This window comes from Passer montanus, unplaced genomic scaffold, assembly GCF_014805655.1.
Source record: "Passer montanus isolate IOZ18808 unplaced genomic scaffold, ASM1480565v1 scaffold57, whole genome shotgun sequence".
In the NCBI taxonomy this organism is placed as follows: domain Eukaryota; kingdom Metazoa; phylum Chordata; class Aves; order Passeriformes; family Passeridae; genus Passer; species Passer montanus.
The window spans coordinates 3,721,552-3,733,712 of NW_024370705.1; the positions used below are offsets into that span (position 1 = coordinate 3,721,552).

At 38.5% G+C, this 12,161-nt stretch overlaps 1 protein-coding gene across 11 annotated transcripts in view; it reads left to right on the forward strand.

Annotated features, from left to right (window-relative positions):
• Positions 1 to 12,161, forward strand: part of CIT (citron rho-interacting serine/threonine kinase) — a 67,571-nt gene that overhangs the window by 1,869 nt on the left and 53,541 nt on the right. For 9 of the 11 annotated variants that reach the window (XM_039725886.1, XM_039725880.1, XM_039725879.1 and 6 more), the window contains exons 4-9: positions 590 to 765; positions 1,648 to 1,749; positions 1,948 to 2,090; positions 2,950 to 3,043; positions 4,367 to 4,570; positions 5,104 to 5,257. In XM_039725886.1, coding sequence (XP_039581820.1) covers positions 590 to 765; positions 1,648 to 1,749; positions 1,948 to 2,090; positions 2,950 to 3,043; positions 4,367 to 4,570; positions 5,104 to 5,257 — 873 coding nt within the window. Of the gene's footprint in view, positions 1 to 589; positions 766 to 1,647; positions 1,750 to 1,947; positions 2,091 to 2,949; positions 3,044 to 4,366; positions 4,571 to 5,103; positions 5,258 to 11,376; positions 11,462 to 12,032; positions 12,079 to 12,161 lie in introns of those variants that run through there. The other 2 variants (XM_039725888.1, XM_039725889.1) reach the window with 2 other exon arrangements.

A 12,161-nucleotide genomic window follows, 5' to 3' on the forward strand; every position in this document is an offset into this window, starting at 1 on the left:
TAGTTTGAAGAATTTTTAGAACAATCTCCAGTGAGTGACTGATTATCACAGTGCATGCTGGCTGGAACTAGTCAGTGGAAAACTTGAGCTGAATATCTGCAGTAAGTGCCTCTGGTTGGTTGTTAGACAATAGACTGGTGCCTCCCTCAGGCAGAGGAGCAAACCCTGCCCTGGACTAGAACTCGCTGGGTAAAGCCCTCCTGTTCAGAGAATAGACTTTGTATTGATAAAGGATGGCTGGAAAGAAATTAGAAATCAAAGAGGTTCTCAGCCTCTGATGTTATGAATGGGACAGAATTATGGTTGCTATGGTAACTGTCTTAGCATTTCCTGATCCTTTTGTATGTACCATATTTCAGACTTAACTCTGCATTGATACAGGCTTTTTCTAGTTCTGATGCATGCTGTTATTTTTAAGAAGCATATTCTGGAAAGATTTAACATTTCTTGAGAATCTGGAACTGAACGTTGGGATTTTTTTGGTGTTGGTTTGCTGGAGCTTTTTTAATTTTATTCCCAGTTTCGGTGTTGTCTCTTTTTTATAAAATGCCAGTTGCCAAATGTAAAAATAAGTATTTTATTTTTATAGATGCAGAGGCTATCGCTGAACTAAAGGAACTGCAACCCAGTGTGAAGGACTTTGAAGTAAAGAGTGTGGTTGGCTGTGGTCACTTTGCAGATGTCAAAGTAGTGAGAGAGAAAGTCACTGGTGATGTCTATGCTATGAAGGTGATGAGCAAGGAGTCCTTGCTGGCACAGGAGCACGTATGTATATTTTTCTGTTATGAGACTAGGAGGATAAATTGCAATTTGTTGAACACTTCCTATCTGTCACTATTAATAGAACTGAGTTAAAAATATATCTTGGGAAAGTTCATCCTACATTTGAGTGAAGCAATAAATTTGTGTGTAGCTTTGCTGTGTTTAAAAGTCATTGTCACAGTCTGTGGGTCTGTTGGGTGAGGTGCCATCCTCAGGTACCAAAACATGGCCCTTGTTGTAAAGAGCTTCCCATCATAATTATAAGAAAAGAAAAACAGACAATGAAAACACTGAATCAGTATTGATCTTGTTGATGATGGTTTGAATTTTCAGACAATCTATTCATTAAGGGTTTTTTTTCATTTTAAAGAGCAAAGTAGAATGTCAGGAGTGGGTGTGAAGGCAAACTGTGGTGACTGGATTTTTTATGGAGAGCCTCTCGCTAGCTTGAGAAATGTGTTACTTGGAAACTTAAAAAAGGGATAATGGAGGTTGTTCTCCTAGTTTGGTGAGAAACAGAAGTTAATCTTTGCTGACATGAGATGACAAGTAGGACAGAGATACTCCATGAGAGACCTCATGAATTTATACAATATCTGTATCAGTTGTTCCCAATACATGGTGCACTAAGGTTGCTCCTGATATCCCTCAGCATTGTTTGTGGCTAGAACAAATGGAGCTCAACTAAAATTACCCTTTCTGGGGCACAGATTGACAAGAAAGCAAAGTATGGTACTACCCTCACATTGCACTTGCTCAGGAAACAGCACTTAATAATTTCTGTGTCATTTTTTTGTGATGTGTGCCAAGTTTTTCTAAAACTAGGGGGTTCTAATGTATTCTCACTCCCTCTCCTCATGATGTAACTGAACACTTTTTTGGTAGGTGTCATTTTTTGAGGAAGAACGCAGCATATTAGCTCAGAGCACCAGTCCATGGATTCCACAATTACAGTATGCATTTCAAGACAAGAAAAATCTCTACTTGGTAATGCCTAGTTTTTTATTTTCTCCTCTACTGAACATCATTGTTGTTGGTTTATTAAAGAATAATGGGATGGTTGAAGTGTGCTTGTTTTCTGCAAATTTTCCTGCACTACATTGCACTGTTTGATATATGCCCAGTGTCATACAGGGGAGTTGAATGGAATATCTTGTATATCTCTTCCTTTATAATTCTATGTAGGTTATGGAGTATCAGCCTGGAGGGGACTTGCTGTCACTCTTAAACAGATATGAGGACCAGCTGGATGAGAATATGGTGCAGTTTTACCTTGCAGAGTTGGTTTTGGCCATTCACAGTGTCCATCAGATGGGTTATGTCCACCGGTACGTCAAGGCTCCTTTGGGTGCTTCTATATTCTGTCCTCTGCCAGTATTTCACATGCTGTGTCAGAGGACAAAATTAGAAAATTAATCAGACTCCCAACTGTAATTGTAGCTCAGGGCATTAACTTTGATGTAAAGTTCAGACCAATATCAAGAAAGGATTGTTACATATATTTTTCTGGAGGCTCAGTAAAAAGAAGCCTTAATGTTGCACTGTAAAAAATTTAAATATTTTCTATGGATTGCTGCTTTTGGCACCAAATACTACGGGAAATTAATGTAATTGTTAAAAATGGTTGTGTGCTGATTGGTGAACAGGGCACTGTAGAATTTTGGAGTAGTTAAATATCACAGAGTTTTCTCTCAGGGCTTGGAGACTATTACTGTGTGCATTTTCAAATCATACTGGTATTTAAAAAAACGATTCCATTTTGAGGGTGTGGAAATGTTAGGAAGTATGTTATGTTCCAAGAGTTTGTAGTGGCAGCACTTAGAGCATGGGCTGTGGCTTTCTGGTGGAAGGTCACTGGCTGAATTTGGAAGATGTGCAGAAAAAGTTGTGAGGGAGTTTGGGAAGAAAACTACAAAATACTTGACTGTAAGTCAGTTACAATGTGGTCAAGGTGCAAAATCACCTTCTGTTTTCATCTGCTGTCAATAATTATTAACCTTCCATGAAATAAGGGGAGCTGTAATACTTCCGGATTTGCTTGGAAACAGGGCAATTTTTGGAAAAGACTCCCACTTGAAAGGCTTTGTGCATGTGGTTGAGTATAGGTGAATAGGGATATCCTGTTTTATGGATGTGCCAGTAGGGAATGGTGTGGAAAGGTCCTGATTGCTTTCTTCTGGCTTACAGGGACATCAAACCAGAGAATGTTCTTATCGACCGAACAGGGCACATTAAACTGGTGGACTTTGGGTCAGCTGCCAAAATGACAGCAAACAAAACGGTAAGAATGTGGATTTAAACCTGGGCTGGGGCTTGTTTGGATAGTCCAGTTGGAAAGGGAAAACTAACTTGGTATCTGTTCTTTGATTACACCTTGCTCTTCTTTCTTCTGCCTTTCTTGTCCACTCTGGAATCTATTCACAATTGTATTTTTCTATTTGTGAATGGCTTTTCAAGCATGAGCTCAAGTATCTTTTGCAGCGCTCAGCAGATACCTTTACCTTTCTTGTGGATTAATATTTTAATAAGGAAATATGCAAGTCTGTTTTCTCATGGTGCTGCACTGGGGCAGGACCATGTGTTTAAAGGGGACATGGATTTATAGTTGGAATGAAAATTGTGCCTGTTGTAACTAAGCTGACATAACTTTGAAGACTGGGGAGTTCTTGATCAAAATGAGTCACTTTTAAATATTCTGGGCTTCACTCACCAGAAAGTACTGCATCAAATCTAAATCAGTGGAGTTTTTTATAAGTTGCTTGTAAGTTTTGGTAACTGCACACAACTTCCAGTGAAAATTTTTAAAATTTAAATGTATCTAAGTGAGAACATGAAGTTCTGTACTATATTTCTGTCTTGTTTTACAGTTTTTATTTTTCCATAACATTTTCTTTGTAATGTGATTTTTAATATCCTGTTTTTCCCTGCTCTTACATTTTCAGTGCTTCTGTGCATTGCATTTTCCTTTGAAAGTTTTTCTTCACACTATCTTTTTAGTCACTCATAGGTTTTTGTGTTAGCTTGCTTGCTGTTTTGTTTCATTCTTTATGCCACTCAGTAAAAAAAAGATTGTAGCATTGGCTCCTGAATTACCTTTTTTAAGCAGTCCAGAAATTAAAATATTAGTATTTTGCTGATAAGGAACACTAGATAAAAAGGATGGCAGAGGATGTAATGAGGGCAGGAAATATTTGTCTGAACTTGACCATTTTTGAAATTTCAGCTATGATGTCCCTGTTAATACTGGTTGAAGCAGAGTATATTTGCTGTTTGAAACAAACATCAGTTTAGTATTTCTGTGCTTTTTGGGATGCTACTTTTCTGCTTTAGCAGTTTGTACTTTATAGTAACAATTAGCTCTGATAATTTGACTCTTTATATCAAATAGCTCCCTTTGTTTATCAGCAGTTTCCTTAAACTGGTGCTTATTTGCTAAACAGCTTTGGTTAAAATTACTTTCTTAAAATTCACATGGAGGGCTGAAAATTGTCTTGTTAAAAAAAATTAAAAATGGGTGGGAGGAAAAATAAAACCTTTGTTTTATTACTAAGATGCCATTGAACAGAAAGTGCTGTAATTTCACTTGGTTTATCTTTGCTCCCAGGTAAATGCCAGGCTCCCTGTGGGCACACCTGACTACATGGCACCAGAGATGCTGACAGGGTTGGGAGGGGATGGCAAAGCCTCCTATGGCCCTGAGTGTGACTGGTGGTCCCTTGGAGTCATTGCCTATGAAATGATCTATGGAAGGTCTCCCTTCACTGAAGGCACTTCAGCAAAGACTTTCAATAACATCATGAACTTCCAGGTAGAGGGATCTCCTTCCCTGGTCTCAAGTAAAAAGGCTGTAACTAAAAGCTGTTTTTCTCAGCTTTACATTGAAAGTTGATGGGTGTCTCTTTGTCATGTTCATAAGATATTTGGAATATATGCACTGTGTTGTATTTATATAGGTATTATAGGTATAAAGTTATTTTTTGTAACAGGTGTCATCATCCCTGATTCAAAAAATCCTGTGAGCCACCCTTTGGAAGTTTGTGGGAATTTTCTGGGGACGTGTCTTGTTTTACTCTTCCATTTGTGTGTGCCATTGGCCATTGCTCAGCATAGGATGGTGACCTGGGATACAATTTGCCTGGGTGGGAATAGTTGTTCCTGTGTTCTTATCTTTACTGCAGTAAATGCATATAAAACCTACTTGGATAAAATGCACCATGCTTTTATTTGTGTGCTATAAATATTCATCCTTTGTACCTGACATATCTCAGAATAATGAAACTTAATCTTCCTGTTCTGAGCCTGTTTTCCTACTGAGCAGAAATCCATTTCTTTCTAATGCAGAGATTTCTGAAGTTCCCAGAGGATGTGAAAGTTAGCAGTGACTTTCTTGACCTGATCCAGAGCCTGCTCTGTGGGCAGAAGGAAAGGCTGGGTTTTGAGGATCTCTGCTGCCATCCATTTTTTTCTAAAATTGACTGGAACAATATCCGTAATTGTAAGTAGAATAAAATTGTATTTATAAACAATTTCTGGGTTTTTTGGTACTGGGAAAATTTGTACAATGAGTATTAAAGTGTGTTTGATCTGAATTATTCCTAATGAAACAGGACTGTTTCCTGGAGCAGGTGTTCTTAACAAAACAGCTCATTTTGGTTTTTGCAAAGGCTGTGTTAACATCTCAGGTAAAAATTGTAAGGTAGGAGGATGTTTAATAAAACTCCACATGAATTTCTGATGAAATTGCCATATTACTGCAGGCACTAGACTGGAAAATCAAAATGGTCCTTTCCATGTCCTTCTTCAGATTAAAAGGCATAAGAATGTTTTTTCAGACCTTTCCCACTTCAGTTTGCTAAATTTTGGCTTCATCTTTTTTTGTTGCTGTATCTTCAGCTTTCTCTTTTGTTACTTGTGAACCAAGTTTACTTAAGGTTGGTTTATTTTTTGTCATTCCAGTAGGTGATGAAATGTCTGTGGCCATAAGGGTCATTGAAGCTTTTTGTCAAAGTCAATGGGGATAATGTATTACTGGGTTTTTTTTGGGTCAAAAATCTGTTCATTCAACCAGGAATAGAATAAAACCAGTGAACCAGATAATTCTCTATGCATAAAACTGTTTATAATACTATGTAAGCAATGGAATTTGGTATTTGGAAGTGCTGAGGCACCAGCTCCATGGCAAAAGCAAATACTTCACAGTCCACCAGTGATCTCTGTATGGGGATCTGATTGTGTTGGAGAATATTTTAAATTATTTGGACTGTAAGATTATCTGGCCAAGCAACATGTCTGCCTTATGTTTTTTGTCAAATATGCTGTAAGGGAATGATTCTGCTCCATTTTCCATGATAAATTGCTAAGCCAGTGCTTCTACTTTTGATGACTATCTCAGCACTTCAGCTGTCAGCTCCACAGACTATTTGCTCACTTTTCTGTCGATTCATTAATTTTGAACTTGTGGAGCTGCTGTTCTGTTAAATTCCATTGTTTCTGCCCTTTGAGAGCCATTGAGCCTCGAGCCCTTTTCATCACTTCAGCATACATTTCCCAGTGCTCTCTGCCTTCTCTCCCCAGAGCCCTGCCTAAGCCACTAGTTTCTCTTCCTGGATTTTGTGTTGCATTTATATCGTGTTACCTCAGATATAGAGAGAAGAATGACATGTGAGCATATGTTCTGGTGTTTCCTTGGCAATTTCCTGTCTAGTATTCACACAGCTGCAGGAGTTAATGGAGCATTTTGCCAATTCGTGTGACAGCAATGATGCTGATGGACAAGCCACTAGGCAGCCCTGGTGTGGTTATAATGTTGGAACAATCATCTGGGATTTAAAAAATCCCATTTCTGTCTGCAGCTGGCCAGCAGATTGCATCATTCCCTGTAATATCCACACCTACCTACTGTGAGGTTTCATGCAGTTTTGACCCCTCATTTTGTTCTTATGCCTCATACTTGATAAACCCCCACTGTAACTAGCACAAAACACAGCAGTCTCTGTGCTTCAAGCAGCAGATTCAATGTATCACCTATTGCTTTGCTCTCAGTAGTGGTTCTCCCTGTGCTGGTTTTTCTGAGCAGTCTGGCTGTCATTCTGTTCAAAACCTGGGTCAGGTTTGACCTGGGCTATCTAAAAGCTAAAGGTTTCTTTCTAATCTTGACCTCTGCTGATAGAGGTGTTTAACTGCAGAAAGGGCAGCTTGAGAAGATGGGTGATGGAAGAGGTCATAGGATTTAGATTTACATTAAAGAGTCTCACTACCCCAAGTTAATCTGGTCCAAGACATTAAGGTTATGGAGTGTTGGGACTGGGTGATCCTAAAGCCAACTGAAGTGACTCTGATCCACAATTCTAAGATAAATTCTGTGTCAGTATAGCCAGACTTTGCTATAGTCTATAAGGGCAGTGATGTAATTTCTATTTCAGGCTGAGCAAGGTAGGGAAAAAATTGGTACCTTTGCCTTGCAGGTATTTAATTATCATGCTGAGAGCTCCAGGACAGCCATTCTTAATACACTGATTTTGGTTAAGAATGTGTCATTAAGGGGCTTTTCAGTGTTACACTTTGTTGTTATGGTAACCTATGAAACACTTGACTTTTTAGTAAACCCCTTTCTGAAAGATCATTGCCTCAAAAAAAAGCTCCCAACTTCCCTGGGTCCAAGTAATGTGTCTGTAGAAGCAGCTCTTAAGTTACAGAAACAGAATCAAACAATTAAACCTAAAGTCAGGTTTATCTGAATTTGTCTCAACAGGTGATTTTTCTCCTTTGTTAGAGTATTGTACTGAAACATATTTATAGATTCTGCTCTTTGTTGCTCTGTCTTTTTTCTGCTATTTAATGACTTCTAAAGCTTATTAAAAAAAACCCACCTGAAAACAGATACCACTGCACTTCCTCCCCAAAAATAAAATAAACCAAAACTTTCAAAAGTTTGTGTTCACTTACTAAAGAATTTTCTGAAAGTATTTTGAAATTTATTTACCTGAAATAAGCATATTTCTGTGTTTCAGCTACATGATCACGTATTTCACTGGAAAGTTAATAACAGAACCATTTGAGTACCTAAAAAGTATCTAAAATCAGAGGTAGAGAATGGGGGAATGACATACTTGAGTTACCAGCAACAAGGCTGCATTCTGTGTAATTTGGGGGTTTTTTTGGTTGTCTTTTGTTATTTGACATCCATAAACTGCATCAGCTTTTTAATTTGGAATCAAAAATCTACTTGCTGAAGTCTAGCTGGGAGATGATCAGAAGACTTTCATTCTTCCCTAAGCAATATGTGTACAGCATAAAGAGCCTTTCATTTTAAGAATTGCATTGTAACTACAGTCCAAGAGGTCTTGAAAATGGAATGGCATATTTGGATTTGCACATGGAAACTATATATTTGAAAAGACAAGAGGTAATGTCACATACAAACAGAAGAACTTGAGAAAGTATTAAAGACTGATTTCTAAACTGCTTTCTGCTGTTAAAGAGGCAGGACCCAAATCTCATTATTCATAAGTCCAAGACACTTCTCCTTAGGAACACCACATTGTCATTCAGGATGTTAACAGTTACACATTGTGGTGTTTCATTTAAATTCTTGTCTTCAGAAAAATGTGTTGACTTGTTTCTTGAAGTGGAGATCACTTGTATTGCAGGTTAGAAATCACTTTTATTAATAGAAATGTATGTGTTGGATCATTGTCTTGACAAAACACTAAAGGTGTTAAGATAATATTGTAATGATAGGTTAGAACTAGCACAGTGCCTTTTTTATAAGTGGTCTTAGCAAAAATTTCCTTTAGTTTCATCATTGGGATTGTCTATTTTTCTTTCATAACACTTTCTCAAATAGGTCTGTTAGAGCCTGAGGAAGAGGAATGCCTAACCTATTTAAAAAGGCTGGGTGGATGCTTTTCCTCAGATCACCTTGTAGATCAAGAAGAAACACATTTTTATCCTTAAGAAACATTCTGTATTGCCTTTAAGTTTCCTATTTCAGTTGAGTCTTTCACTGTCCCAGGGGAAATACAGTGTCTCTTTTCTGAATTTGCATGAAAATATTTTGAAAGGATGGAAAGACCTGGTTAAGGCAATGTTCTTTGTACCAGTCATAAATACACACACTGAGGCAGAGTTTAAAAAAAAAAAGCTTTTTTCCATAAGAGACACTTTATCTAATCTTAATGATAAGCTGATTAAAGTACTGGAGTATGTGTGGTGGTTTTGGATTTTTCCTTTTTTCTTTTTCCCTTTTTCTTATTTTTTTCCCCCTTTAAACTTAGCAACCTACAACACCCCCTTTTCCTCTGAAAGTCATTCTTTGGAACAGATGGAAGAGGGTTACATCCTTCCACAAGTGGGGATGTATCTAGGCAAGGAATTGGTTTTTTTTAAAACATGCAGTTCTCCACAAATCCTTTAAATGGTAAACAGAACATGTACGTTCATTGTAACGTGTCAGGGACAAAAGGAGCTCTTTGTACCCAACCACTTGGTGTGAGTAGAAGCACTGGCTTTACTGTCTTTTTGAGTAGTACTTTTGCCTCCCTTTTGGGTGAGCCTGAGAAAAGTGCAAATTTGTCACCTTGTCAGATGTGATGGCATGGTGCTCACATTTATTTCTCAGAGGCTTATCTTGACCTCTGCTGAAGGATCCTTCCCTTTAAAGAAGCAACTGATATGCACATCAATGTATTTGCATTCACCAGTCTTCATCTTGTTCTGAAAATGCTATGGTTGTGTGACAGCTTTCTGATTTGAAGCAAGAAATAATAACTCAACTAGACATTATGCCATGGTGTGACCCACACTTCAGAACAAAATTGCTTGTCTCTTTTAGCTTGGTTTTACAAGACTACTCTGTTTATTCTGTAGGTATTTTGGACATCAGATAAAGGACTCCTTAGCCTGAGGAATAAAAATCTATGAGGAAGCTACCAAATAATTAGCAACATCAGGCAGAGTGCATGTAGCTTTTTTTTTTTTTAGTTATTCCCTCTTACCCCAAGTGATATTTTTTTTCCAACAGCTGAAACTTCTTCAGAAGTTCTGCTTCTCATTTTCAGCCACTGTTGACAAGTTCAGAACTACTTAACATCTAGAGGTGTTTTTGTCAGATGACTGTTCCAAGTTTTCTCTTTAGATGCTACTACTTCTTGATACAAATATTGTAACAAAGTTATACTGCAGAGTTGTAGAGATTTTGGGCTGTTAATCATGTTCCTAGTGAATACAAAACAGAGGGCAAAGGATTTTTTTCATTATTTTTTAATCTAGTATTCACAATTTCTCTTCTTTGCTCTCATATTTTATTGAACATCAGAGGAAGCTGTAGTGTAAAACATTGTGCTCTTTAAACTAGTTTCCCACCAGCCCCAAAGGTTTGCTCTGTCTCGCATTCAGTTTTATCTTTGTGCATCCATTGTTCCCCCACTGAGTGCTTTTTCATCTTTTTATGTGCATGCATAGTTAAATGGTATTTTCTTTCATGCATGTGGTTTGAGTAGCAATTCTTATTGTTGGTAAGAGGAACAACTTTCTTTTTAATTGCAAGGCCTTGAAGATGACTCTTAAGATCTTCTTTGCTAATTTCTGATGGGAAGTAAGGCCTTAGATGTCTCTTTCAGAGATGAAGTTATCTGTCAGGCTCTGGGGAGTGCAGAACAGGGTGCTTGTACCATTATAAAAAGGCAGCTAAGTTGGTTTTTGCTACCTCTTTAAAAATGTTCTAGACTTTTGCAGATGAAGTGAAGAGTTTGTTGTTTTCTCTGTTTACCTCATAGACAGTATCTGCCTTCAAAAACAGTGTTAAAAATCCCACAGCAACCCCTTTCTGTGAGAGAAAGTGCAGGGTTCTTTCAGCAAAGGTCCTGAAACTAAAAAATACTAATCCTGGACTGATCCTCCTCTGCTTCAAATTAACTACAACTTTGGGCTTGTATTTGCATTAAATATGATAGGCTTACAAATTGTTTCCTGTTACTTCTCTGTCTTTAATCATTAAGAATACATGTAAGAGTAGCTGGACATTATCCTGACATTAAGGGATTTTTTTTAAAGGAAATACATATTCCAATCAACAATCTAGATTTCAAAATTACATTTGTTGCATAAATATCAGCATTATGGTATATTTTTGTTATAACAAATTAAATATAATAAATTAATAAATTTGTGATACTGATATGTTCTGGAGCTGGTAAGTTCCAATAGGCTGAAACTGCTTACTACAGGACCTATTTAATTAGTATATTTTCCCCATTTATCTCATTCTAATGCACTTGGAACTACTGTACACGAGCAGCATCTGCTTCGTGGAATTTCTTCTCACTTCCCTGCTTGGGAGCAGCGTCAGGATGGCTCTTCAGGGAGCTGCTACCAAATCCTGCGCCGGTAGCTGCGATTTGGCAGTTGACGGAGACAGATTCTTCATTTTTTTTTATTTTTTGTCTGTTAACGCTGGTCTGGCGGGTAGTTCCAGCGAGGGAATGGAGAGTTAAAGGCGGGCAGTGGAAGGCTTTGGCAGCCTAGAGGGAGCCAGCGCCTCCGGCCGTGCCTGGCTGTGCCCCTGGCGCTGTCACGCCGCAGGCAGGTGGGGTTAACGCCGGCATGCACGGAGCCTGCACTGCAGGGGCTGCAATGTTTGTTCCCAGTCCTTCAGTCCTCACCAGCCCTTCAGCTACGGGAGATCCATCCTGGATCCATGGTAACGGGTTTAGCACACTCCACTTCCATCAGCTGGTGACGGTGGGCTGTTCTGGCTGCTGGCTGAGGAGCTGTCTCCCCTTTGCTGATCTCAGAGTTGCAGTGAGTGGGGACACGAGTGATGAAATTAAATAAATAAATGTTAGGAAATGTGATTTAATGAGGTAGGGATTGCACAGCAGGGCTTCTGCATTCATTCCTTTCCCACACGTAGCCAAGCCAGCAGGTAGCTCGGGTGCTGCACAGCACCGAGAAGAACTTGTCCTTTTGTTCCTTAGGTTAATTAAACTGAAGCAAGCACGAGAAAATCATCTGAAATTAAACAACTGCTTAGCAAGTTAAGTGGTACCAATTTAGAAATTATAGTAAGAAATACATTGTAATTCCTGCTATTTATACCTCTCTTCAGAGCTGATTGTATCAGAGCCAGACTGCAGTGGTGTCCCGGCAAGAGTTCCAGATCTTAAGCAAGCTCCTTTAGAGAAATAAAATCAATCTTCTTTTCCTAAAGACCACCGAGCTTTTAGTAGCTAGAGTTTATTAGAATCTTCCAGGAGAAAGACCAGTTTGCTGTTGATTAGAAACCCATGCTGGGAAGATTCTTGTTAGTGTTAAAGGGTAAGATATATCCCTCAGCTGACTAGCACAGGATCAGGCTTCTGTCTCAGGTAGTGTCACTAATTGGACAGGTTGGAGACATT